At 42.2% G+C, this 23,647-nt stretch overlaps 2 protein-coding genes across 5 annotated transcripts in view; one reads left to right on the forward strand and one right to left on the reverse strand.

Annotated features, from left to right (window-relative positions):
• Positions 1-10,591: 10,591 nt before the first annotated feature.
• 5nt1a (Cytosolic 5-nucleotidase 1A) lies at positions 10,592-17,429 on the reverse strand. The gene is made up of 6 exons (NM_001165341.1): positions 17,232-17,429; positions 16,935-17,102; positions 14,007-14,136; positions 13,589-13,711; positions 12,497-12,684; positions 10,592-12,153 (listed from the first exon to the last, which is right to left on the reverse strand). The coding sequence occupies exons 1-6, from the start codon at positions 17,340-17,342 to the stop codon at positions 11,776-11,778; spliced, it is 1,098 nt and encodes a 365-aa protein (NP_001158813.1). The 5' UTR covers positions 17,343-17,429; the 3' UTR covers positions 10,592-11,775.
• A 33-nt stretch (positions 17,430-17,462) lies between these two features.
• Positions 17,463-23,647, forward strand: part of LOC106608201 (synaptotagmin-14) — a 32,836-nt gene continuing 26,651 nt past the window's right edge. For all 4 annotated transcript variants that reach the window (XM_045721078.2, XM_014206006.3, XM_014206005.3 and 1 more), the window contains exons 1-2: positions 17,463-18,122; positions 21,663-21,713. Coding sequence is in view for 1 of the 4 variants with exons in the window: in XM_014206007.3 (XP_014061482.1) it covers positions 18,029-18,122; positions 21,663-21,713 (145 nt within the window). In the remaining 3 variants the exon portion in view is untranslated. The remainder of the gene's footprint in view (positions 18,123-21,662; positions 21,714-23,647) is intronic.

A 23,647-nucleotide genomic window follows, 5' to 3' on the forward strand; every position in this document is an offset into this window, starting at 1 on the left:
GGAACGTATTTTCACACAAAGGTCTGCAATCGTTCTGTGTAAATTATGCGATTGTATTGGAGATAGGTTTTTATCAAGACTCAGGATAGGCCCCGAATGCAGACAGTTCGAATAATGGATACTTATTAATAAAACAGGGGGCAGATTTATGGCAAACGACAGGTCAAGGGCAGGCAGAGGTTGGTAGTCCAGGGCAGATTCCGTAAGGTATCCCAGTAAAGCAATGAAAACAAGCAAGCATCCCAGAAAAGTGATACAGATATCCCACGTTAACATATGTAGCTTAAGAAACAAGGTTCATGAAATCAATACATTTCTAGTAACAGATGACATTCATATTCTGACAATCTCTGAAACTCACTTAGATAATACCTTTGATGATTCAGTGGTAGCAATACATGGTTATAGCGTCCATAGAAAAGACAGAAATGCCAAAGGTGGAGGTGTTGCCAATTAGAACCACATTTCTGGAAAGCTTAGAGAGGATCTCATGTTGAATACTGCTGAAGTAATATGGCTACAGGTTCATCTGCTTCACCTAAAGCCCATTCTTGTGGGAAGCTGCCTTAGACCACCAAGTGCTAAAAGTCAGTATCTGGATAACATCAGTGAAATGCTTGATAATGTATGTGATATCAACAGAGAGGTATATTTTCTGGGTGATTTAAATATTGACTGGCTTTCATCAAGCTGCCCACTCAAGAAAAAGCTTGAAACTGTAACCAGTGCCTGCAACCTGGTTCAGGTTATCAGTTAACCTACCAGGGTAGTTAAAAACAGCAAAGGAATGAAATCATCAACATGTATTGATCACATCTTTAATGATGCTTCAGAAATATATATACACTGCTCAAAAAAATAAAGGGAACACTTAAACAACACAATGTAACTCCAAGTCAATCACACTTCTGTGAAATCAAACTGTCCACTTAGGAAGCAACACTGATTGACAATAAATTTCACATGCTGTTGTGCAAATGGAATAGACAACAGGTGGAAATTATAGGTAATTAGCAACACACCCCCAATAAAGGAGTGGTTCTGCAGGTGGGGACCACAGACCACTTCTCAGTTCCTATGCTTCCTGGCTGATGTTTTGGACACTTTTGAATGCTGGCGGTGCTTTCACTCTAGTGGTAGCATGAGACGGAGTCTACAACCCACACAAGTGGCTGAGGTAGTGCAGCTCATCCAGGATGGCACATCAATGCGATCTGTGGCAAGAAGGTTTGCTGTGTCTGTCAGCGTAGTGTCCAGAGCATGGAGGCGCTACCAGGAGACAGGCCAGTACATCAGGAGACGTGGAGGAGGCCGTAGGAGGGCAACAACCCAGCAGCAGGACCGCTACCTCCGCCTTTGTGCAAGGAGGAGCAGGAGAAGCACTGCCAGAGCCCTGCAAAATGACCTCCAGAAGGCCACAAATGTGCATGTGTCTGCTCAAACGGTCAGAAACAGACTCCATGAGGGTGGTATGAGGGCCCGACGTCCACAGGTGGGGGTTGTGCTTACAGCCCAACACCGTGCAGGACGTTTGGCATTTGCCAGAGAACACCAAGATTGGCAAATTCGCCACTGGCGCCCTGTGCTCTTCACAGATGAAAGCAGGTTCACACTGAGCACGTGACAGACGTGACAGAGTCTGGAGACGCCGTGGAGAATGTTCTGCTGCCTGCAACATCCTCCAGCATGACCGGTTTGGCGGTGGGTCAGTCATGGTGTGGGGTGGCATTTCTTTGGGGGGCCGCACAGCCCTCCATGTGCTCGCCAGAGGTAGCCTGACTGCCATTAGGTACCGAGATGAGATCCTCAGACCCCTTGTGAGACCATATGCTGGTGCGGTTGGCCCTGGGTTCCTCCTAATGCAAGACAATGCTAGACCTCATGTGGCTGGAGTGTGTCAGCAGTTCCTGCAAGAGGAAGGCATTGATGCTATGGACTGGCCTGCCCGTTCCCCAGACCTGAATCCAATTGAGCACATCTGGGACATCATGTCTCGCTCCATCCACCAACGCCACGTTGCACCACAGACTGTCCAGGAGTTGGCGGATGCTTTAGTCCAGGTCTGGGAGGAGATCCCTCAGGAGACCATCCGCCACCTCATCAGGAGCATGCCCAGGCGTTGTAGGGAGGTCATACAGGCACGTGGAGGCCACACACACTACTGAGCCTAATTTTGACTTGTTTTAAGGACATTACATCAAAGTTGGATCAGCCTGTAGTGTGGTTTTCCACTTTAATTTTGAGTGTGACTCCAAATCCAGACCTCCATGGGTTGATAAATTGGATTTCCATTGATTATTTTTGTGTGATTTTGTTGTCAGCACATTCAACTATGTAAAGAAAAAAGTATTTAATAAGATTATTTCTTTCATTCAGATCTAGGATGTGTTGTTTAAGTGTTCCCTTTATTTTTTTGAGCAGTATATATATATTTAACTCAGCAAGTCAGTTAAGAACAAATTCTTATTTTCAATGACAGCCTAGGAACAGTGGGTTAACTGCCTTGTTCAGGAGCAGAACAACAGACCTTTTAGCTTGTCAGCTCGGGGATTTGATCTTCCAACCTTTCGGTTACTAGTCCAACGCTCTAACCACTAGGCTACCTGCCACCCCTACCTGCTGCTTTAAAGCAGTATCCAAATCCATCAGATTTAGTGATTACAATACAGTAGTCATTTCTAGGAAAACCAAAGTTCCAAAGGCTGAGCCTAATATAGTGTATAAGAGGTCATACAATAGGTTTTGTAGTGATTCCTACTGTATGTTGTTGATGTAAAGAATATTTGTTGGTCTGTGGTGTGTAATGAGGCGCAAACAGATGCTGCTCTTGACACGTATGAAATTCCTTATTCCAGTTACTAATAAGCATGCACCCATTAATATGACTGTAAAAACTGTTAAATCCCAGTGGATTGATGAGGAATTTAAAAATGTCTTCAAAAATGTCTTCATATCTTCAATTTAAGCCTACGAGAAAGTGGGCGCTCAGGTCTGGAGGGAAGCAAAAGTCATTCCGCTACCTAAGAATAGTAAAGCCCCCTTCACTGGCTCAAATAGCCGACCAATCAGCCTGTCACCAACCCTTATTAAACTTTTGGAGAAAAAAATTTGACCAGGTACAATGCTATTTTATAATGAACAAATTGACAACAGACTTTCAGCACATTTATAGGGAAGGACATTCAACAAGCACAGCAGACACACAAATGACTGATGATTGGCTGAGAAAAATGACTATAAAAAGATTGTGGGCGCTGTCTTGTTACACAGTGCGTCTTCTGACATTTTCGATCATAATCTGCTGCTGGAAAAACGTATGTGTTATGGCTTTACACCCCCTGCTATATTGTGGATAAAGAGTTACCTGTCTAACAGAACACAGAGGGTGTTCTTTAATGTAAGCCTCCCCAACATAATCCAGGTAGAATTCCCCAGGGCAGCTTTACTAATAACATGCCACTGGCCTTGAGTAAAGTCAGTGTGTCTATGTATGCGGATGTATGCGGATGACTCAACACTATACACGTCAGCTACTACAGCGACTGAAATTACAGCAACACTTAACAAAGAGCTGCAGTTAGTTTCAGAATGGGTAGCAAGGAATTAGTCATAAATTAAAAATATTTAACTAACGCCTTGTATTTGGGTGAAATCATTCTCTAAACCCTAAACCTCAACTAAATCTTGCAGTGAATAATGTGGAAATTGAGCAAGTTGAGGTGACTAAACTGCTTGGAGTAACCCTAGATTAAAAACGGTCATGGTCAAAACATATTGATACAACAGCATCTAAGATTGGGAGAAGTCTGTCCATAATAAAGCACTGCTCTGCCACTCTTAACAGCACTATCAAAAAGGCAGGTCCTAAAGGCCCTAGTTTTGTTGCACACATGAACTACGGTTCAGTCGTGTGGACTACGGTTGACATGTTGAGCTGTCTGTTTGAACTACTGGCACACAGCTCGGACACCCATGCATACCCCACAAGACATGCCACAAGATCTTCACAGTCCCCAGGTCCAGAACAGACTATGGGAGGCACACAGTACTACATAGAGTCATGACTACATGGAACTCTATTCCACATCAAGTAACTGATGCAAGCAGTAGAATTAGATTTAAAAAACAGGTACAAATACACCTTATGGAACAGCGGGGACTGTGAAAAGACACACACACACGCGATAACAAATGCTCTATACACACACGTACAAATGGATTTTGTGTTGTAGATTTGTGGTAGTAGAATAGAGGCCTGAGGGCACACACTTAATGTGTTGTGAAATCTGTTGTGAATGTATGGTAATGTTTTTTAAATTGTATAACTGCCTTAATTTTGCTGGACCCCAGGAAGAGTAGATGCTGCCTTGGCAGGAACTAATGGGGATCCATAATAAATACAAATACAAAGATATTTACTTTATTAAATCACAAAAATCATTGCAATACACTGGTCTCAAATATACTACCATAACAATGCTATACAGAACCATTGCAAAATGAGAGGCTTTTTATCGTATTAAAACGTGTCCCAGTCTAACATGCCTAGCTCTGCCCACTGGGGTGTGGCTTACGGAGCGCTCTCTGAAATACGCGCTCGCATTCATCGTATTCCACAGGATCGAGTAATCTCATCACACAGAAATAATGACGAACCTGGAGAGCTTTGTGTTCACATTGCCCTAAAAAAAGGTACCGGACTGAAGAATTCAAGCAAATCGAACACAGACCACCTCTTGAGATGGTCTCAGTTGGGTTCATTTCTGAGGCTCTTTTGAGCGGTCTCAATTAAGCAAACTGCACTGAGTTTACAAAAATTGTCTGTAAGGGATCAACACCCTTAGAAAAGGTCTAGTGAGCTTAAATTTTCAAATTGGCTGGACCTAAAATTGGGAGCTAGTTGCACTGACATTAAATACTCAAACACAATGATTTTTGCTCAATGAGAATTGAGTTTGAAAATCAGTGTGTGAACGTAAATATTGAAGTTTGCCTTTGCAACAGAAATAGCTGAGTTGTTCAAACAAGAGAGTTTAGTTTGCTGAGACCTACAATTTAGAATGTGTTGGTTTACAATACATCTGGCTTTCAGCATGTATTTTACTTTGAGTTAATTTACTTCTCAGGAACCAGTTTACAATTAAAAGATATACTGTATTTCAGAGGCTGAAATATGATGCATTAAACCAGATATAGCAACAAAAAAGTAAATGGATTTGTTTTGTGGTCCCATGTGGCTCAGTTGGTAGAGCATGGTGTTTGCAATGCCAGGGTTGTGGGTTCGATTCCCACGGGGGACCAGTACGGGAAACCAATGTATGAAATGTATGCATTCACTGTAAGTCGCTCTGGTTAAGAGCGTCTGCTAAATGACTAAAATCTTTAAAAAAAATTGATAGAACCCATTGTCTAGTCTGGAGAAATCAAGTTGTACCGTATGTGCTAACATTCCAATCCTTGCCCCTCTGTCATAACAATCATGTTGCTCCATTGTTTGGCAATGACACGTGAGTACATGGAGTGGAATTTGTCCTCAAAACTGATTCTGGATGTCTAGTCCATTGATTGGATTTTGACTGAAACAGGAAAGGAGTCAAAAGTTCAAGTTCAATAATTATCATACTTCTCTCAACCAAAGTAAAAAATATATAGCAGCCATCTGTCAATAACGAAATCATTTCTGTAGTTGAGAAAATGACTATTATTATAAGGGCACAAGGCGAGACCCAGATGCAGACACAGGAGGCAGATGGTTAGAGTCCAACATGTTTATTAACAATCCAAAAGGGGTAGGCAAGAGAATGATCATGGACAGGCAAAAGGTCAAAACCAGTTCAGAGATCCAGAGGTACAGAATGGCAGGCAGGCTCGAGGTCAGGGCAGGCAGAATGGTCAGGCAGGCGGGAATGGAGTCCAGAAAAACAGGCAAAGGTCAAAACCGGGAGGACTAGTAAAAGAGAATAGAAAAGGCACATGGGAAAAACACGCTGGTTGACTTGAACATACAAGATAAACTGGCACAAAGACAGGAAACAGGGATATATACACCAGGGAAAATAAGCAACACCTGGAGATGGTGGAGACAATCACAAGGACAGGTAAAACTGATCTGGGTGTGACAATTATAGCTCATCCAACTTAAAATGTATACATCTGTAAATTGAGAGGACTTGTCAAAAGTTTTAATTAGCCTATTAAGTTTACTACAACTTGTAAAGTAAGGTATTTCAGCTCTGTTTCATGAATTCTGAATTCCCTGCATCCTTTTCAGTGATAAATAAGGTTCAGCAACAAGCAGAGGTTAGACACCATGCTGGCTAAAAGATGGTGACGTGCCTGTAACTGTCATAATTGTTGAAGCCGTGTGGAATGGACCAAACTGCAGGAGGAATGTGGATACTCATCTTTTAATGTAAAGAATAATAAATTAAAGCAAAGTATACACAGGAAAACAAACACAAAACTCACGACAGGCTAAACAGGCTTACTACAAACAAAAGGACTAGCAGTGTTCGCACAACCACCCACAAACCCAAGTGACAAACATACTCCTAAATATATGACTCCCAATCAGGAACAACGATCCCCAGCTGTTCCTGATCAGGAGTCACAAGACCAACACAGAAACAGACATACTAGACAACACATACAGACTGCTTCTGCCACGTCCTGACCAAAATACTACACCCTCTGCTGGTCAGGATGTGACAGTACCCCTCCCTAAAGGTGCAGACCCGGAATGCACCTTAAAAGAAAACACAAAAATCCCAAATACCACAACAAAAAATAATACCCCCTAAACAAAAAAGGAGGGAAGGGAGGGTGGCTGCCGTCAACAACGGCACTGTGCTACACCCTCCCTCCCCAACCCACCTATCCTGGAGGTGGCTCTGGTTCCGGCCTCCTGCCCTCCAGGTTGTAGGCAGACTCATTGGGGTCCGGGTCGTAGACAGACTCAATTTGTTGTGGCTCGTGGGCAGGTTCCCTTATTTCCACGCTGTAGGCAGACTCATTTACAACACAGTTAGTCACATTCAGTTCCGGGTCGCAGACAGACTCACCTGGTTCCGGGTCATAGGCACACTGGTGCCGGATACTCTGGACTGCACACTGGTGCCAGGCTCTTGAGGCTGGGCCGACGCACTGGAAGCCTGATGCGTGGGGCTGGTAGAGGCGGTACCAGGCTGAAGACACGCAGCCTAGGGCTAGTGCGAGGAGCGGGAACAGGCTGAATAGGACTAGGCCGACTCATGGGAAGCTTGGTCCGGGTTGCTGGTACTGGTCGTGCCATACTGGAGGTACTCACTTCCGCGATAGCACGAGAGGCTGGAACTGGAAAGACTGGGCCATGGAGGCACACAGGTGGCCTTTACCGCACCGCCTGCACAACCTGTCCTGGCTGGATGGAACTAGCAGCTCTGCACGAGCGGGGTGCTGGTACAGGGCGAACTGGGCTGTGCAGGGGCCTGATGGTTGCCGTGCATAGAGCGGGAGTAGGGTAGCCTGGTCCTAGATGGCGTACCGGCGACCAAATGCGCAGGCATCCTCCTACCAGGCTGGATGCCCACTCTAGCACAGCATCTGCGAGGGGTTGGAATGGCGCGCACCAGGCTGTGCGTGCGTATGGGCGAGAGTGCACACCTCAGCAAAACACGGCACCCTCCACTCCATACACTCCTCCATGTACTCACAGGTAGCTGGCTTATGGCTCTTCCTAGGCCTAGCCAAACTACCCATGTGCCCCCCCCAAAAAAAATATTGGGGGGTGCCTCTCCAGCTTCCTCACCAGTCGTGTACCCCGGTAGCGTTCCCGGTCCTCACCAGCCTTTCTCCACGGGCCCTCTCCGGCCAGAATCTGGTCCCAAGTCCATTTCTCACAAGTGTCCATGTCTAAGTCTATTTCCTCAGAATAGTCCATATATTCAGCATCCTGCTCCCTTTTCCACTGCTTGGTCTTGTTGTGGTGGGTGGTTCTGTCATAATTGTTGAAGCCGTGTTGAATGGACCAAACTGCAGGCGGAATGTGGATACTCATCTTTTAGTGTAAAGAATAATAAATTAAAGCAAAGTATACACAGGAAACAAACAAACAAACAAACACCACACTCACAACATGCTAAACATGCTTACTACAAGGACTAGCAGTGTTAGCACAACCACCCACAAACCCAAGTGCCAAACATACTCCTAAATATATGACTCCCAATCAGGAACAATGATCCCCAGCTGTTCCTGATCAGGAGTCACAAGACTAACACAGAAACAGACATACTAGACAACACATACAGACTTCTTCTGCCACGTCCTGACCAAAATACTACACCACTACTCCCTCTGCTGGTCAGGACGTGACAGTAACAGTGCTATGGAGAAGCTGAAAGGGAGGGAGGAGAGTCCAGGGATGTGATGGGATGATCAAGCAGGTGATTTAGAAAGATTAGAACACATAGAATGTGGTTGGTATAAGATAAATATCAGGTTTCAGGTAAGACCCAGGTGCAGACTGTGTTGAAGTAACAATGTCTATTGTATCAACCGGGGCAGGCAAAAGGCAGGTCGGGGTCGATAATCCAGAGTAGTGGGGCCAAGGTCCGGGACGACAGGCAGGCCCAGGGTCAGGTCAAGCAGAGGTCGGTAATCCAGAGTAGGGTCAAAGCCACAGGACGGCAGGCAGGCCCAGGGTCAGGACAGGCAAGGGGCGAAACCAGGCGGACAAGAAACCAAGACAAGTGCTGGTTGACTTGAACAAACAGGACGAACTGGCAACAGACAGACAGAAAATACAGGTATAAATACACAGGGGATAATGGGGAAGATGGGCGACACCTGGAGGGGGTGGAGACAAGCACACGGACAGGTGAAACAGATCAGGGCATGACAAGAAATGCGGAAAGAGAAGAGAAAATTAAATACGTGATGACATTGTAAGCATTCCAAATTAAAAGGGAGATACAGCAAATAGATTATACCCAATCTGATTTGACAAAAAGACATACCAACTGTAATACAATTCCTTGTTTGCTTAACTGAATCAGAAATGTATGCTGGCAGGACTTTCCTGTTCCAAAGTAGGGTAAACTAGAAAATCAGCGTACTATGGAAATGTAAAGCCACTGTAAAATCCACTCTAGTGTGTACAGATCTATATTTATTACACTAGTTTGTAAGGAAATAGCATATATTTTTTATGTTTTATTGTATGTGCACTGTAGTGAACATAAGGAATAGGTTAATAGAACATATGAACCATTTTACATTGCAGTAAAAGGGTCTAGTATAGAAAACATAGTTGACACATCCTGATGTCTACTAAAGAGGACATTACAGTATAAACAAGCTCTTACTTAGCTCTAATTGTATTGAATCAAATATTACACTGCTCTGAAAACTTACCAAACTATTTCTGAGATATTTTACTTAATAGAAGCAGAATAGAATATCAAACTAACAAAAAATATAATGACACAATAACACACACTTAGGCCAGGATTTAATCTGATTGTAGATTTGGACAATGCCCCAATAGATGACATATGTAGTGTTTACTGTGAATGTGGTCTCCACAAACGCGGGCACATTGCCTTTAAAACCTGCATTGCTGACAAAGCACGATCAGATTGAATCCTGGCCTTACCTTTCTTCTTACTGTTCTAATTAAGTTGGCAGCCATTTTTAAAACCAGGAAGATAAAGTTATCCAGGTCACACCCCTACACATGTGATATAATTGAAAAGCCCAGAATGTCTCTCAAAGGGTAAACAGGACCTAACACAGTGGCATGCATGTCCTCAGAGATACAGACCAAAAACACATGTCCATTAGAGTGGACAAAATATAATTGCTGGGCCTCAGGAAGCTATAAATAGACATGTCATTATCATATCACAGTTTCCTGTTGGCATTATACAGCCATATCACTGTGTGTAGATGTTGTGTCACTGCTATGTAACACAGTCTAAAGACGTGCCACATGCTAGCCCCCTGGGAGCAGGATACAGTCAAGTGTTGTTGACATCCCCAATGGATCCCCATCCTGACACAGACTTATAACCAACAGATACACTATTCATGTGTGATCATCTCCTAACATTCAGACTCTAGGGGCATCCACACATTATATACAGTGCCCTGAAAAAGTTTTTCCCCTTTCTGATTTTCTCTATTTTTGCAAATCTTTTACACTGAATGTTACTAGATCTTCAACCAAAACCTAAAATGAGATAAAAGGAGCCTGACTGAACAAATAATAAAAAAATGTGATACTTATTTCATTTAAAAATATATATATAAACACAGTTATACAACACCCAATGTCCCAGTGTGATAAAGTAATTACCCCCTTACATTCAATAGCTGCTTGTGCCAAATTTCCTGCAATGACCACAACCAAACACTTCCTGTAGTTGTTGTTCAGTCTCTCACATCACTGTGGAGGAATCTTTCCCCAGTCTTCCATGCATAACTGCTTTAAATCAGCTTTACTTGTGGGTTTTCAAGGATGAACTGCTTGTTTCAGGTCCTGCCACAACATCTCAATCAGGTTTGTATCAATGTGTGGATAATACATAAAAACATGAATTAACCATTCACATCTATTTCAAACCTTTATTTAACCTTACTGCAATATGCACATGATACATCTTTATGTTAAGTTAAAAGTGAAAAAATACAGACTGGATATTCTTAAAAATAGACATTTGAATAATTCCTAAAATATGTGTTAACACACAAAAAAGAAAAAATACAAATAGTTAATGTTCAACATACAATATAGACTGTCCTTATACATACTGTATATTCAACTGTAAACTATTTGTAACAAAATACCTGACATGTAACATTTTACTAGTGGAATAGATATGTTGAACTACCTTGCTGGAGATGTTGATATTGCCATATAGCCTAATACAGCTTTACTAAGAGCAAGGTGAGGTTTCTTATGTCTAAAAACTAAGCTTTTTAAATGGAATAAGAAAATGGAATAGATTAGAACAATGCATGGATAGCAAAAATAATGATTGAATATTAAAGTGTTGCTTCTAAAGTTTAGTACATTTCAGACAATATTTTTTTAAGTCGTGCTCACGAGCCAAAATGGGTCCCCGAAAAATATGCACAATTGTGTACTACATCATCCATTTTGTGTGATATGTTATGTCCTACAATTTTTTTATTTTTTATTTTTGCAATTCGTATAATATGGTACGAATTCCATTTTGCACAATATGTTACGAATTTGTAACTGATTAAGATCACGACTGCATCTAAGTGTAAATAATAAATAAATAATAATGTGTTAATGTATGTCTGTTTTCTATGGTGTGCAGTAAAACCAAAACGCATATTTTTTGTGCACATATCTAAAGATATAAAATATACTTTGCTAAATATACTTTCATGTGTAAAATTTGAACACACTATACAACATTTGAACACACTAACATACATTTTCATAAAAAACTACGTATTTTACCAAATACTGATAAAGACTACAATGTGATGGTGATGAGGATTGTAGGAAAGTGATCCTTTCTCTCCAGAGAACATTAGATGACATTGGTCCCTGATGTGAGTATTACATCTACAGTCCTAAATGATGTGTTTTTCTCTCCTCTTAATAAAATATATTCTGATCAAGGCGTTTGTAATAAAGTGTAAAAAAGAGAAATAATACAAAATCCTGATAAACAATAAAGGTCCTACAGCTGATGACAGGGTTGTGTGCAACTAAGCATTTGCATAACGTATGATAGCTCCCCACCACTAGGAGGCTCTTTACTTCTTGTCTTTGACATCGTTGACGGGCTGCTCAATAAGTTTCCCCTTGTGATACTTCTGTCCGATCCCATAAGGCACGTGTGCAGCGATGGTCCCCAGCTCCTTGGCTCCCTCGATGTGGAACATCTGGTCGTCAAAGAATATGTGGGGCCGGATCTTCTGCAGGAGGGGCCCTTTGGGGGCCCCAGCTAGGAACAGGGCTTCGTCGATCTCCAGGCCCCAGCTCCTGAGGGTCTTGAGGACACGGGCCCCTGAGCTGGCTGCACTGCGGGCTGTTACCAGGTAGGTACGAATGGGGCAGGTCATACGCTCGTTCTTGGCGTAGAACTTTCTCTGGAGCTTCCCCAGCGCCTCCAGGAAACACTTCAAGGGACCCTGAGTGAAACAATGAGACATAGAGTTGACAAAGTATAATTTTTTTTACTTTTGTCCAAAATCAAAGCATATAATACATCCACGGGTTCCACTTTATTAGGATAGCCCCCTATTATAGATGGTCTTAAGATATGCAACAACTTGGTAGGTATAAGGAAAGGGTTAGGTCTAGTATTAGGGATAGTGGGATAGTTAGTTAAAACGTTTGTTGCTACTTAGTTGAACATCTATAAGCCCTCTATAGGGAGATAAGGAAATCATGGAAATCTGACACAAACAACCATGTCAAAAGCTAACATAAAATGGAGACATGTATTCTGCTTCAGAGTCCTCTCATGATCACCTGTGCAAGAGGTTTGTTCTCAAATTCCTTCTCGTGCTCAAAGAACGTGTCCAGGCCGTGTTGTTTCACGATGATCTCCGACTCGTCAGAGAAGAGAACTGCGTCCCCGTCAAAAGCTACTTTCAGCTGGGTGTCAGAAAGCTGGTTCTCCACATCTCCAGATGCAAACATGGTCGCTGCAGCAATGCCTGTTTATAAGACATAAGGGGCTTATACATGCTCATAACAAGTCTTTCAATGCTTTACAACAGTTATGGCTAGATGGTATAAAGCTACGGAAGTGACGCAAAAATTGCCATTCTCTCGCTGTGCGATTTGGCTGTTTCTGTTACTAAGGCAACAGCTAGCTAGAGAGTTAGGTTAGTTAGCTAGCTGTGAGTCACTAGGTGATGACAATTAGCTAATGTTATTGCCCTCTGTAATAACGACGACAGGGCAAGCCAGTGTGAATGACCAGTGCACCGGCGTTGTGCTTCCCACTGGACAGCTGTACTTTCACTGAGTCGCCGGTAGCTAGTATAACGTGACCAATTTGTGTTTATTTTTGTCTAGGATTTAAGTCTTGTAAGAAATAACTCATATTGGTAAGCATCTAGACGTCACCGTGATACAGTCTACCCAATGGGGTGAACATGAACGGCAACAACACCGGGACACAATGTCCTTCATTCTGCAACTACTGTGGAACTAGCTACCTAGTATGACAGGGGGATGACATTAGGAGGTGACAGTTACAGCAAGCACACGCATACAAGCAACATTACCCTCATCATCAGTATTTTCATCAAAAATAAACAATCGTCAGTTTTATTAACTGAAACTGCACAATTATGTTGTGTGTAAAACTAACAGTGTAATCTGAATCCAACTCATCCTCTCCAAAATGAAGTCCAAACTCTCATGGTAGTTCAATTGTAAACTCGTCCTTGGCTGTATACCATCTAGTCACAACCTATTACAACAGCATCAACCATGCATTACAGCTGTAGGCTATTCTATAAAGTGTTACCACAATGTACATCTATAGTTTTTGACTTAGCATCCATGCTAACCAAAACCAGTCCATCTTAAACCAGTAGCATCACCACCTACCCTCCTCAATGGCCTCAGTGACTTTCTCTCCATCCTTGGAGAGGTACAGGTTGGTCATGTAGGCCTTCAGATAGCCAATGGGGCTTTGACCTCCCGTCATACAGAATCTCTCAATGGTTAAATCTGTCAGGTAGAGGGAACCATTGTTTTTTTTTATCAGAAACTCATAGAAATGTGATGGTATTGTCATCAGGCTGGTAGCCAAAGATTGCCACTACATATCATGAACAACAGCATATAAACATTAAAAACAACATATTTGGTCAAAAGAACAACATAAAGTTGGATGTCCAATCATTCAATGAAACATGAACATACTTTGCAAAACAGGTGTGTCTTATAACATTGTAGCCATGGCTGTAACATTGCAGTATGCGTGACAGAGCATGTAGGCGTGTTGTATGCGTGTTTTACGCACCATAGTGGTTGATGCTGTTGATGAGGCGCACCCCGACCTGGGCGTGGTTATTAGTCATCAGGACGATATCAAACAGCTCCTCACTGTCGGGGTAGAGCTGCCTCAGTCTGGAGTTCACCGTCATCAGAGCCTGCAGTATGTGTGTTTTCAGGACAGAATTGGCACAGGGATTAAGAAACAATGACAAAAGTTGGCTGGTTTGTACAGAGCAACTACTTCTAGGGTGTTGCTTCAGAATATTCAGTCCCAAGTTGTAACATGTGCACACACCCTAGTGGCGACCAGCCATTCAGGACAGGTGGGGCAGATATATATATAAAAATACATATTTTGGGGGGGGGGCTTTCCTGTTTTGCATGTTATTTTGGCATTAATACGTGTCACATATCAGTTTGCAAACAATGTGAAAATATATATATATATATATATATATATATATATATATATATATATATATATAATTGAGTTAATAAAGCCCCATACAAACATGGTCTATTTTTTGTTTTCTTGAGTAAGGCAGCTCCAAAATGCAGGTGTTTCATCCTAGCTCAGTGCTTTCTGTGGTGGTGGGGTGGGCCAGCAGAAAATAGGAGCATTGCACCATGATTGGCTCAGTGTTCTGTCACTCATGGGAACCTTACGCAATCGCCAAGCTTCAGTCCTTAGAAAGGGTAGACATCCAACATTTTAGCCCTTTGGGTCCTGCCATAGAGTTATATTACAAGTGCCCTTCCAAGAAGGCTCAAGGTTATTGGTCACAGAAATTACATCAAATCAAGTTATATATACAGTAGCTTTGATTGGACTGATCATGTCAACATCTTACTTTCACAATCTTAGCTAGCAGTCATCATCATGAGTCAGGTCGACAATCTACTGGAAAATCCTTTTTAATCCTTGTCATATGAAGAGAAATAATGAAGAGAAAATATAGATACAATGTATCAGTGCTCATCGGCCATTGGACATAAACATTACACAACAATTTGGAGATCGCAAATTCAACAATGAGTGGTTTGGAAGGAATTGGTGACAGTGACTAACTGCAAGCATTGCAACTGGGAAGTCGGGAATAAACAGCGCAAACTTGGAAAATACGTTTTGAACGGTCATTTAATTCTCTTTGATGACAAAATTTGCCCATGAAGGACAGCCACGCCACTTTCCTGTTCAAGCACATCACAACAACATGAGTCCAAAAATGTCTTATGCTGCTTCATAAATTATGTAGGATGCCAGAGCGATATGTATACTGTAGCTAAGAAAGTAATACTAAGTGAAAATTGTGTAGTAAGCTGTTAGTAGCTCATGTGCCTCACCCTAATAATTTGGTCTATTTTCACCAACGCGGTATTGTAAACACATCGTTCGTGGCCGGTGTGTGCTTGTTTGCAAACTTGTTTTGTACAGCTTTGACAATGCTACTGATAGTAGTGGTGGCGCTTGGCTTGCACGTGAAAATTCAGCACACACAACATTCTATAATAGAATTGTGTTATTTGACGTGTCAAATTAAACGTTTATTTAACCCGTAAAATAGTGTTATATGACGTGTATCTTTTTTGACACACAAAGACCCAAACAGCGTTCAATGTGCCTCACCCTAACAGTTTTGTCTATTTTCACCTCTTAATATCGCCTACTGTTCTAACTTGGTGGTGCACATGTAGCCTATAACCTGTTTAAGAGAAATGTAGTCATTGAATATTATAAGAGCTTTCATTGTCTGTTTATATGCCCCCTTTATCTATCCTATGGTTCTGACTTGTTGTACAGGGAGTACACTGTAAGAACGGCCCATGTTCTGAATTCTGTTGCAGTACATTTCAAAAGTGCTGAACAAATAGTTATATTGACTACGTCCGTCGTTGCTTGCTCATTAATGTCTTAATCGAAATTACAGATTGCCTCTTATCTGCTCGTCGTCCCCTTATGCCATAGTTTGTACATCTCAATTGTCAGTAGAAACCACATTTGTTTAAGCAAGTCAGCCATATCAGCTATGTTTTTTAAAAGTCAGTAAATGAGGCTGAATGAACTGTTTCACTGCCAGACAAGGCTCCGCTGAAAGCCAGGTGTAACAGTGGTAAGATGTTGGGACTGCTGTTGGGACAGCTTTATGTAGACCCTAACAGTTTGTGGGCACCGTTTGTCACCGTTATAGTGCAATGAATGTATTGTTTAGTGTTGTGTTGTGTAGTGGCTTTGTTGGCATACATCCCACATGATCTACATGCTAAAATCGCCACTGGCACATACGCACGCACAAATGCACGAACACACCAACACAGATTATCTGAAGGGCTCTTTTATCTGAAGGGGACATTTGTCGTTCTGCTATAGATTACAACATGGCCTAATCCTGTGCTTGCATACCATTATAGAGCATGGGAAGAAGAACCAGAATAACCTGCCACATGAGAAGAAGAACCAGAATAACCCGCCACAGTGTTTTTATTTAACCTTTATTTAACTAGGCAAGTCAATAAAGAACAAATTCTTATTTTACAATGGCGGCCTACCCTGGCCAAACCCAGACGACACTGGGCCAATTGTGCGCCGCCCTATGGGACTCCCGATCACGGCCGGTTGTGATACAGCCTGGGATTGAACCAGGGTCTGTAGTGACACCTTTAGCACTGGGATGCAGTGCCTTAGACCACTGCGCCACTCGGGAGTGTCATTCATGCGTTGATGTATAGATGGTGCATACAATATTGCCTATTGTAATTCTGAGCAAAACACTATTCTAGACACATTACACAAATTGCCTAAAGACATTGGCATCACAGTGAATGAGGTTTCCCTTCACCGCCACTAAGGAATCCGTATGCAATTGTAAGGCAACCCTACCCTCTGACTCTCCCACGCACAGACATGCAGGTAGGCCATACCCTTAGCTATGTTACTTCAATCCCTCTAATTTACCTTCACGAGAGGGAACGCCACACCTGGCATGAGCGGCTCATTCTCGTGCTCCTGTTGAAACGTCACATACTTCTCGACCCCCTCTTCCTCGTAGATCTTCCGCTCCGCAACCATGTTGAACAGGGTGCGAGAAGAGACGGCGATAGTAACGGCATATTGGGGTTTGGGCTATTTGGAAAACAAGAATAGCAAAGAAAAAATGACGATACAAGAGATTAGCTAATAGTATACTATAGACCCGTGTAGACACTTATTTTATCTGCAAAGGCAAATAAGAACGGCTTATGTATCACTTACGGGTCTAGGTTTCCTTGTTTTTAAACTGTCAAAAAAGGCTTTTGCTGCGGCCCAGTCCTTTTCCTCTCCAGCGTTAGTGGCTGCTGGATCGGTAGGTTTGATTTCACTCATATTTGGCCTGGGATGGAAAAGTTATAGATCTGGTAGTTCCGTAACAGTGATTCCGAAATGAGATGATCAGAACAAGCGGCCAGTTTGCGGAAACGTTTGAGAGGTTTCGACGGGCGTGTCTTTTTACCCATGATGCTCATTCGAAAGAAAGGAAAAACACAAAAATGTACATAACAATTCGTTTTAATCACATTACCTGGCTACTTTTTGCATATCGGCCAACCCGCCATATCGTTACATGGAATTTTATCTGTGTGTTTTTACCAATAATTACACAGTAATAAATCATTGGGGGGGAAAAGTTGATTGGAACAACTGACCAATAGGCCTGCTGATAACTACACCATTTTCATTTAATTTATGAAAATTTGAATATTACAATAGTATAACGTTATATAACAGTATGCAGCAATACATAACATAGGCTATGTGATACACAAATATAATTAATTTATGTTGCACTATCATATCATATTTTTATACATAATCCATCATACTTTCTAAACATGCAATTATTAAGATAAGTAGCTATTGCAAATAACCTACAATGTTTCATTGCACAGGTAGGCTAAAGTCAGTGTGCGGTGCTCATACAAATCAGCCTGATCTCGCGAGTTTACTTTCGGGTTCTCTAAACGCAACGAGAGCGCAGCGGTCAGGACGGTCTTGGATCAGGCTATCAAACAATGCCCCCCTCCTTCAAACACAAGAATAACCTGTCCCCAGTTTTCACCCCCTCGCTTTGGTTCAATCTGGAACAGAACATAATGGCGGTTGATGGTAAGTAGCCTACACCGGCACAGGTGACCTGCTGTACTCATAGAACTTGCATGGGACAGAGCTAGAATGTTTAGTGACATTACCATTTATTCAGCAAGATAGATGTCTAGTAATGATATACATGCACATTGCGGTGTCTCGTCAGCTTGTGCTGGAGCCTACATAGCCGGCAGGGATGCTGAAGAGTAGCCACAAAGATGTGGGGATGTTGTGGGATGCGCCGCGTGACACAGTACCACGCTAAGTGGTCCTGAGGTGGACAGCGATGGTACAAAATAAATGTCCCTCGGTCATCACGTTGTCTTGACAGAGTCTCACGCATGAACGTGATAGCATAGGCTAGTAAGTGTTGGAAGTTTGTGATAGGATAATGGAATGTGAACTTTACTACTGTTGAAGCCAGATAAATGCCTACATTCAAGGCTGCATGGCTGCTTCTGCGCAATATTGTATCATCCACATTTGTTGGCTACTTGGTCACGTGTTCTCGCACGTTGGTTGGTTGCTATCCGGTCTCAGCTGGACGTGTTGCCGTCACACCAGGCAAATGCGATGCTGGGAGAGAGGAGAGAGAAAGAGAGGAAAGAGTCAACTGTCCGCTGGTGAATGTGCTGGTCTTCAGCCAATGCTCATCTATACTTTACTGGTCACCGGTGTAAAGACAGATATTTATCAATTACTTATAGCTTTTGTGTAGCCTATATCCATTTTTTATGGGGCAGGCTTCGGCTCACAACGCAACATTTCATTGAGACCAAATAGGAAGCATTTTCTGTAGGCTACAGCTGTTGCAGAGGATATAAAAGCTGCTTAAGATGCTTTTTGTTTTTACCTGTTTTTTACCTGTTTTTTTACTTGTTTGCTGCATGGTTGATATAAAACCTAGAAGAAAAGAGATAGAAAGTGTAGACTCTACTGGTCATATACCGTTAAAGTAAAAACATCATACATTTTTAAGCAGTAGCCTGTGTTGCACTATTAAAGCAACCTCCGTTTATTTTTCCTCTGCAAAAATGTCAATGGGGAAGGAGAGCTTTAATTAAACTGGCTAAGACTGAGTGCATAGGTTGATTTTTGTGAAAGGACAGGAGACAGGTTGCTCTGACTGCCCTTGTTGCCTTATTTACCTCAGTGATGTCTTTTTATTTCCTGTGTCTGTAAACTCACCCTCCATAGGGAGTATAGTACACACTCAGTAGTGTAGTATGAGGTTGAAAAGTCAAGAGCCTGAACTACAGTAAGACTAAGAGCTATAGTCCATTCTCTCTGTAGCCACTCAGAACATTAAGTCCTACAGGGCATAGTGCCAAGTGTGTGTGTGTGTGTCTGTGTGTGCGCATCTGTATGTGTGTGTGTGTGCGTGTGTGTGTGCCATGCATGTGTGCATCTGCCCGTATGTGGGTGTGTGTGTGTGTATTTGTGCCTGTGTGTCTTTATTGTCTTATGAGTTTGAAAAGGTTTGAATACGGGGTTAAGAACACCGATCTATTTAAGCAATAAGGCCAATATGGTATATGGCCAATATACCACGGCTAAGGGCTGTTCTTATGCACAACGCAATGCGGAATGCCTGGATACAGCCCTTAGCTGTTGTATATTGGCCTTATACCACAAACCCCCGAGGTGCCTTATTGCTATTATAAACTGGTTACCAATGTAATTAGAGCAGTACAAATAAATGTTTTGTCATACCCGTGGTATACCACGGCTGTCAGCCAATCAGCATTCAAACCAACAAGTTTATAATTATAATTATACCACAGCATGGTTGAATACTAATTTCTGATTGGCTAAAAGGGCATTCTAGAATGGACATTAAAACCAGATAACGGGACAGTTGGAGAAAATATCAGGACAGTTGGAAAAGATATCTGGACAACTTGCAATCATGATGCAATATGTGGCTACACATGCAGACCGTATTTGCTACAAAATGACAGAAAGCTAAATGAACAAGCACAAACTGAAATGGGATATATTGTAAACGCGCGTCCGATGAGGAAAAACGGAGCTAGCTAGCATTGATTTGTTTTTGTAGAGAATTTATTTTTTGAAGGATCTGATGACCTAACATGGTGAGTGATGAACATGAATTTCTCCTAACCCCTCCGCCTCTAAAGCTGTCAAATCCTCCCACATGTTTCTAGTTTGACCAGCTGTTTTCATCAACAAATATTTTTGAATTAGGTTGTCATATTGGCAGGTTTGCTAGCAACAAATGATTTAGCTAACTTCTAGCCTAGTGTTTGATATGCAATGCGATCTCCTCATAATTAAAAGTCAGTGTTGACGAGTGTCCTTATGAGAAAGCAAACGTTTCTATTTATGCCAGGCAAAATCGGGCATTATCAGCTCATTGTTATGGATGTATCCAAATGAATGTCAATAGAAAACAGCTACTTTGCTGTTATTCTGTCTGCAGAGGTTATGACTGTGTTAGCTGTAGCTAGCTTACTAGTTAGCAAGCAAGGGATAAGAACATAAATATCAAACTAATCAAATGACTGGGTCGCGTCCAAAAGATGAGAAAGTATGAATTTGCTTATATAAATGGAAATATCAACAAATATTTTGTATTTCTACCTGTAAATGTATGCTTAGTAAGGTTTTCTTTGGCAATTGTGGTATAAGCGGGATAAACAACTTAAACAAACTTTGCTGTTATTCTGGCTGCAGAGGTCGTAACTGTATAGCCGTAGCTAGTTGGCTAGCTAGCAGCAAGCAAGGGATAAGAACGATGCCACTGAGCATGGCAACAGAACATAAAGAACAAACGACTGGGTCGCGTCCGTAAATATTGAACTAATCGAACAAACGCCTCTAGCAACCTAAAGATGAAAAAGTATGAATTTGCTTATAAAAATGAAAATATCAACATTAAAAAAACATTTGGCTCAGTTGGTAGAGCATGGTGTTTGCAACGCCACGGTTGTGGGTTCGATTCCCACGGGGGACCAGTACAGAAAAAGAATGTATGAAATGTATGCATTCACTACTGTAAGTCACTCTGGATAAGAGCGTCTGCTAAATGACTGGGTCGCGTCCGTAAATGTGTGCCGGTAAATGTGTGCTTTCATATTGTTTTCTTTGGCAACTGGTATAAGCGGGATAAACGCCTGTTCTGTACATTACCTTGGAAAAATGAATTCCGCAAAGGGACTCGGCTCCGCCTCGTCCGCTGCTTTGTCCATTACCTCTAAGGTAATGTTCTGAACGTCTGCGTTCATCCCATACATATACTCTGTATACTTCTGTATACTATAAATTAAACAGTTTTAAGGACAGACATAGTTGTTCCATTCTAAAACCCTATTCAGTTAGGATTCCTCACAGATATTAAATGTAATTAAACACTTGATAACTCCATGAGATTAGTTGGTTGGAGGTAATTAGTGTGTCACCTGCCTCTAATAGCCTTGGTTTACCTCTATGGGAGAGGCTGTGGAGGAGTCATCATAGGGACCGACATGTGGCACCCTTGAGACTCAGAGCAATATCTTAACCCCTCACCCCTGACGCTCCTATCCCTTTAACCCTTAGGTGGTGGAGGAAGGAGCTGTGGCGTACATGAGCTCATCTGTGCCAGACGAGGTAAGATCAGGGGGGCGTCCTGTCTGTCTGTCTGTCTGTCTGTCTGTCTGTCTGTCTGTCTGTCTGTCTGTCTGTCTGTCTGTCTGTCTGTCTGTCTGTCTGTCTGTCTGTCTGTCTGTCTGTCTGTCTACATGTCTTTCTCTCTATCACTCTCTCTGTACTCCATTGTACTCTATGTATCTGTGTCTGTCTGCTTGAGTGTACTTGTATCCCCCTTAAAAATAGAGAGATGGCTCCATCAAAACACGTAGCTATCTAACATGGTCATTTGTATCTTTGGAGTACACATACAGTGCCTTCGGAAAGTATTCAGACCCCTTTACGTTTTCCATTTTTTTTTTATGTTACAACCTTATTCTAAAATTGAAAAAAATAGTTTTTTTCCCTCATCAATCCACACACAATACCCCATAATGTCAAAGTAAAAACAGGTTTTTAGATATGTTTGCAAATGTATATCCCATATACATAAGTATTCAGACCATTTACTCAGTACTTTGTTGAAGCACCTTTGGCAGCGATTACAGCCTCGAGCCTTCTTGGGTATGATGTTACAAGCTTGGCACATCTGTATTTGGGGAGTTTCTGTCATTCTTCTCTGCAGATCTTCTCAAGCTCTGTCAGGTTGGATGGGGACCATCGCTGCACAACTATTTTCAGGTCTCCAGAGATGTTCGATCAGAGCCGGGCCACTCAAGGACATTCAGAGACTTGTCTCAAAGCCTCTCCTGCGTTGTCTTGGCTGTGTGCTTAGGGCCGTTGTCCTGTTGGAAGGTGAACCTTCGGACCAGTCTGAGGACCTGAGTGCTCTAGAGCAGGTTTTCATCAAGGATCTCTCTGTACTTTTCTCTGTTCATCTTTTCCTTGATCCTGACTAGTCTCCCAGTCCCTGCCGCTGAAAAACATCCCCACAGGATGATGCTGCCACCACCATGCTTCACTGTAGGAATGGTGAAGGTTTCCTCCAGACGTGACACTTGGCATTCAGGCCAAAAAGTTCAATCTTGGTTTCATCAGACTAGAGAATCTTGTTACTCATGGTGTGAGAGTCCTTAAGGTGCCTTTTGGCAAACTCTAAGTGGGCTGTCATGTGCCTATTACTGAGGAGTGGCTTCCTTCTGGCCACTCTACAATAAAGGCCTGGTTGATGGAGTGCTGCAGAGATCATTGTCCTTCTGGAAGGTTCTCCCATCTCCACAGAGGAACTGTGGAGCTCTGTTAGAGTGACCATCGTATTCTTGGTCACCTCCCTCAGGTTCTTCTCCCCTGATAGCTCAGTTTGGCCAGGCGGCCAGCTCTAGGAAGAGTCTTGGTTGTTCCAAACTTCTTCCATGTAAAAATGATAGAGGCCACTGTGTTCTTGGGGACCTTCAATGCTGCAGAATTTTTTTGGTACCCTTCCCCAGGTCTGTGCCTCAACACAATCCGGTCTCGGAGCTCTACGGACAATCCCTTCAAGCTCATGGCTTGGTTTTTGCTCAGACATTCACTCTTAACTGTGGGACCTTATAGAGACAGGTGTGTGCCTTTCCAAATGATGTCCAATCAATTGAATTTACCACAGGTGGACTCCAACCTAGTTGTAGAAACATCTCAAGGATGATCAATGGAAACAGGGTGCACCTGAGCTCAATTTTGAGTCTCATAGCGAAGGGTCTGAATACTTATGTAAATAAGGTATTTCTATTTAAAACATGTAATACATTTGCAATTTCTAAAAACCTGTTTTTGCTTTGTCATTATGGGGTATTGAGTGTAGATTGATGAGGGAAAAATGAATTTAATGCATTTTAGAATAAGGCTGTAACATAACAGAATGTGGAAAAAGTCAAGGGGTTTGAATACTTTCTGATTTCACTGCATGTAGGATCTTAATTTGATCACTCTTTTGTTGCTGAAATGTTTCTGCACTGCAGGAAATGAAAACTTGTAGT

The sequence above is a fragment of the Salmo salar genome, chromosome 06 (genome assembly GCF_965601325.2).
Source record: "Salmo salar chromosome 06, fSalSal1, whole genome shotgun sequence".
In the NCBI taxonomy this organism is placed as follows: Eukaryota; Metazoa; Chordata; class Actinopteri; order Salmoniformes; family Salmonidae; genus Salmo; species Salmo salar.

What these genes read in the sequence shown, in the direction of transcription:
- 5nt1a (NM_001165341.1), bottom strand. Translation starts at nt 17,342, where the DNA reads ATGAGTGAAATCAAACCTACCGATCCAGCAGCCACTAACGCTGGAGAG. An exon ending in TGGCGTTCCCTCTCGTGAAG is followed by an intron (nt 14,137 to 16,934) that starts GTAAATTAGAGG and finishes CACATACTGCAG; the next exon opens with GCTCTGATGACGGTGAACTC. An exon ending in CAACAGCATCAACCACTATG is followed by an intron (nt 13,712 to 14,006) that starts GTGCGTAAAACA and finishes TCTACCTGACAG; the next exon opens with ATTTAACCATTGAGAGATTC.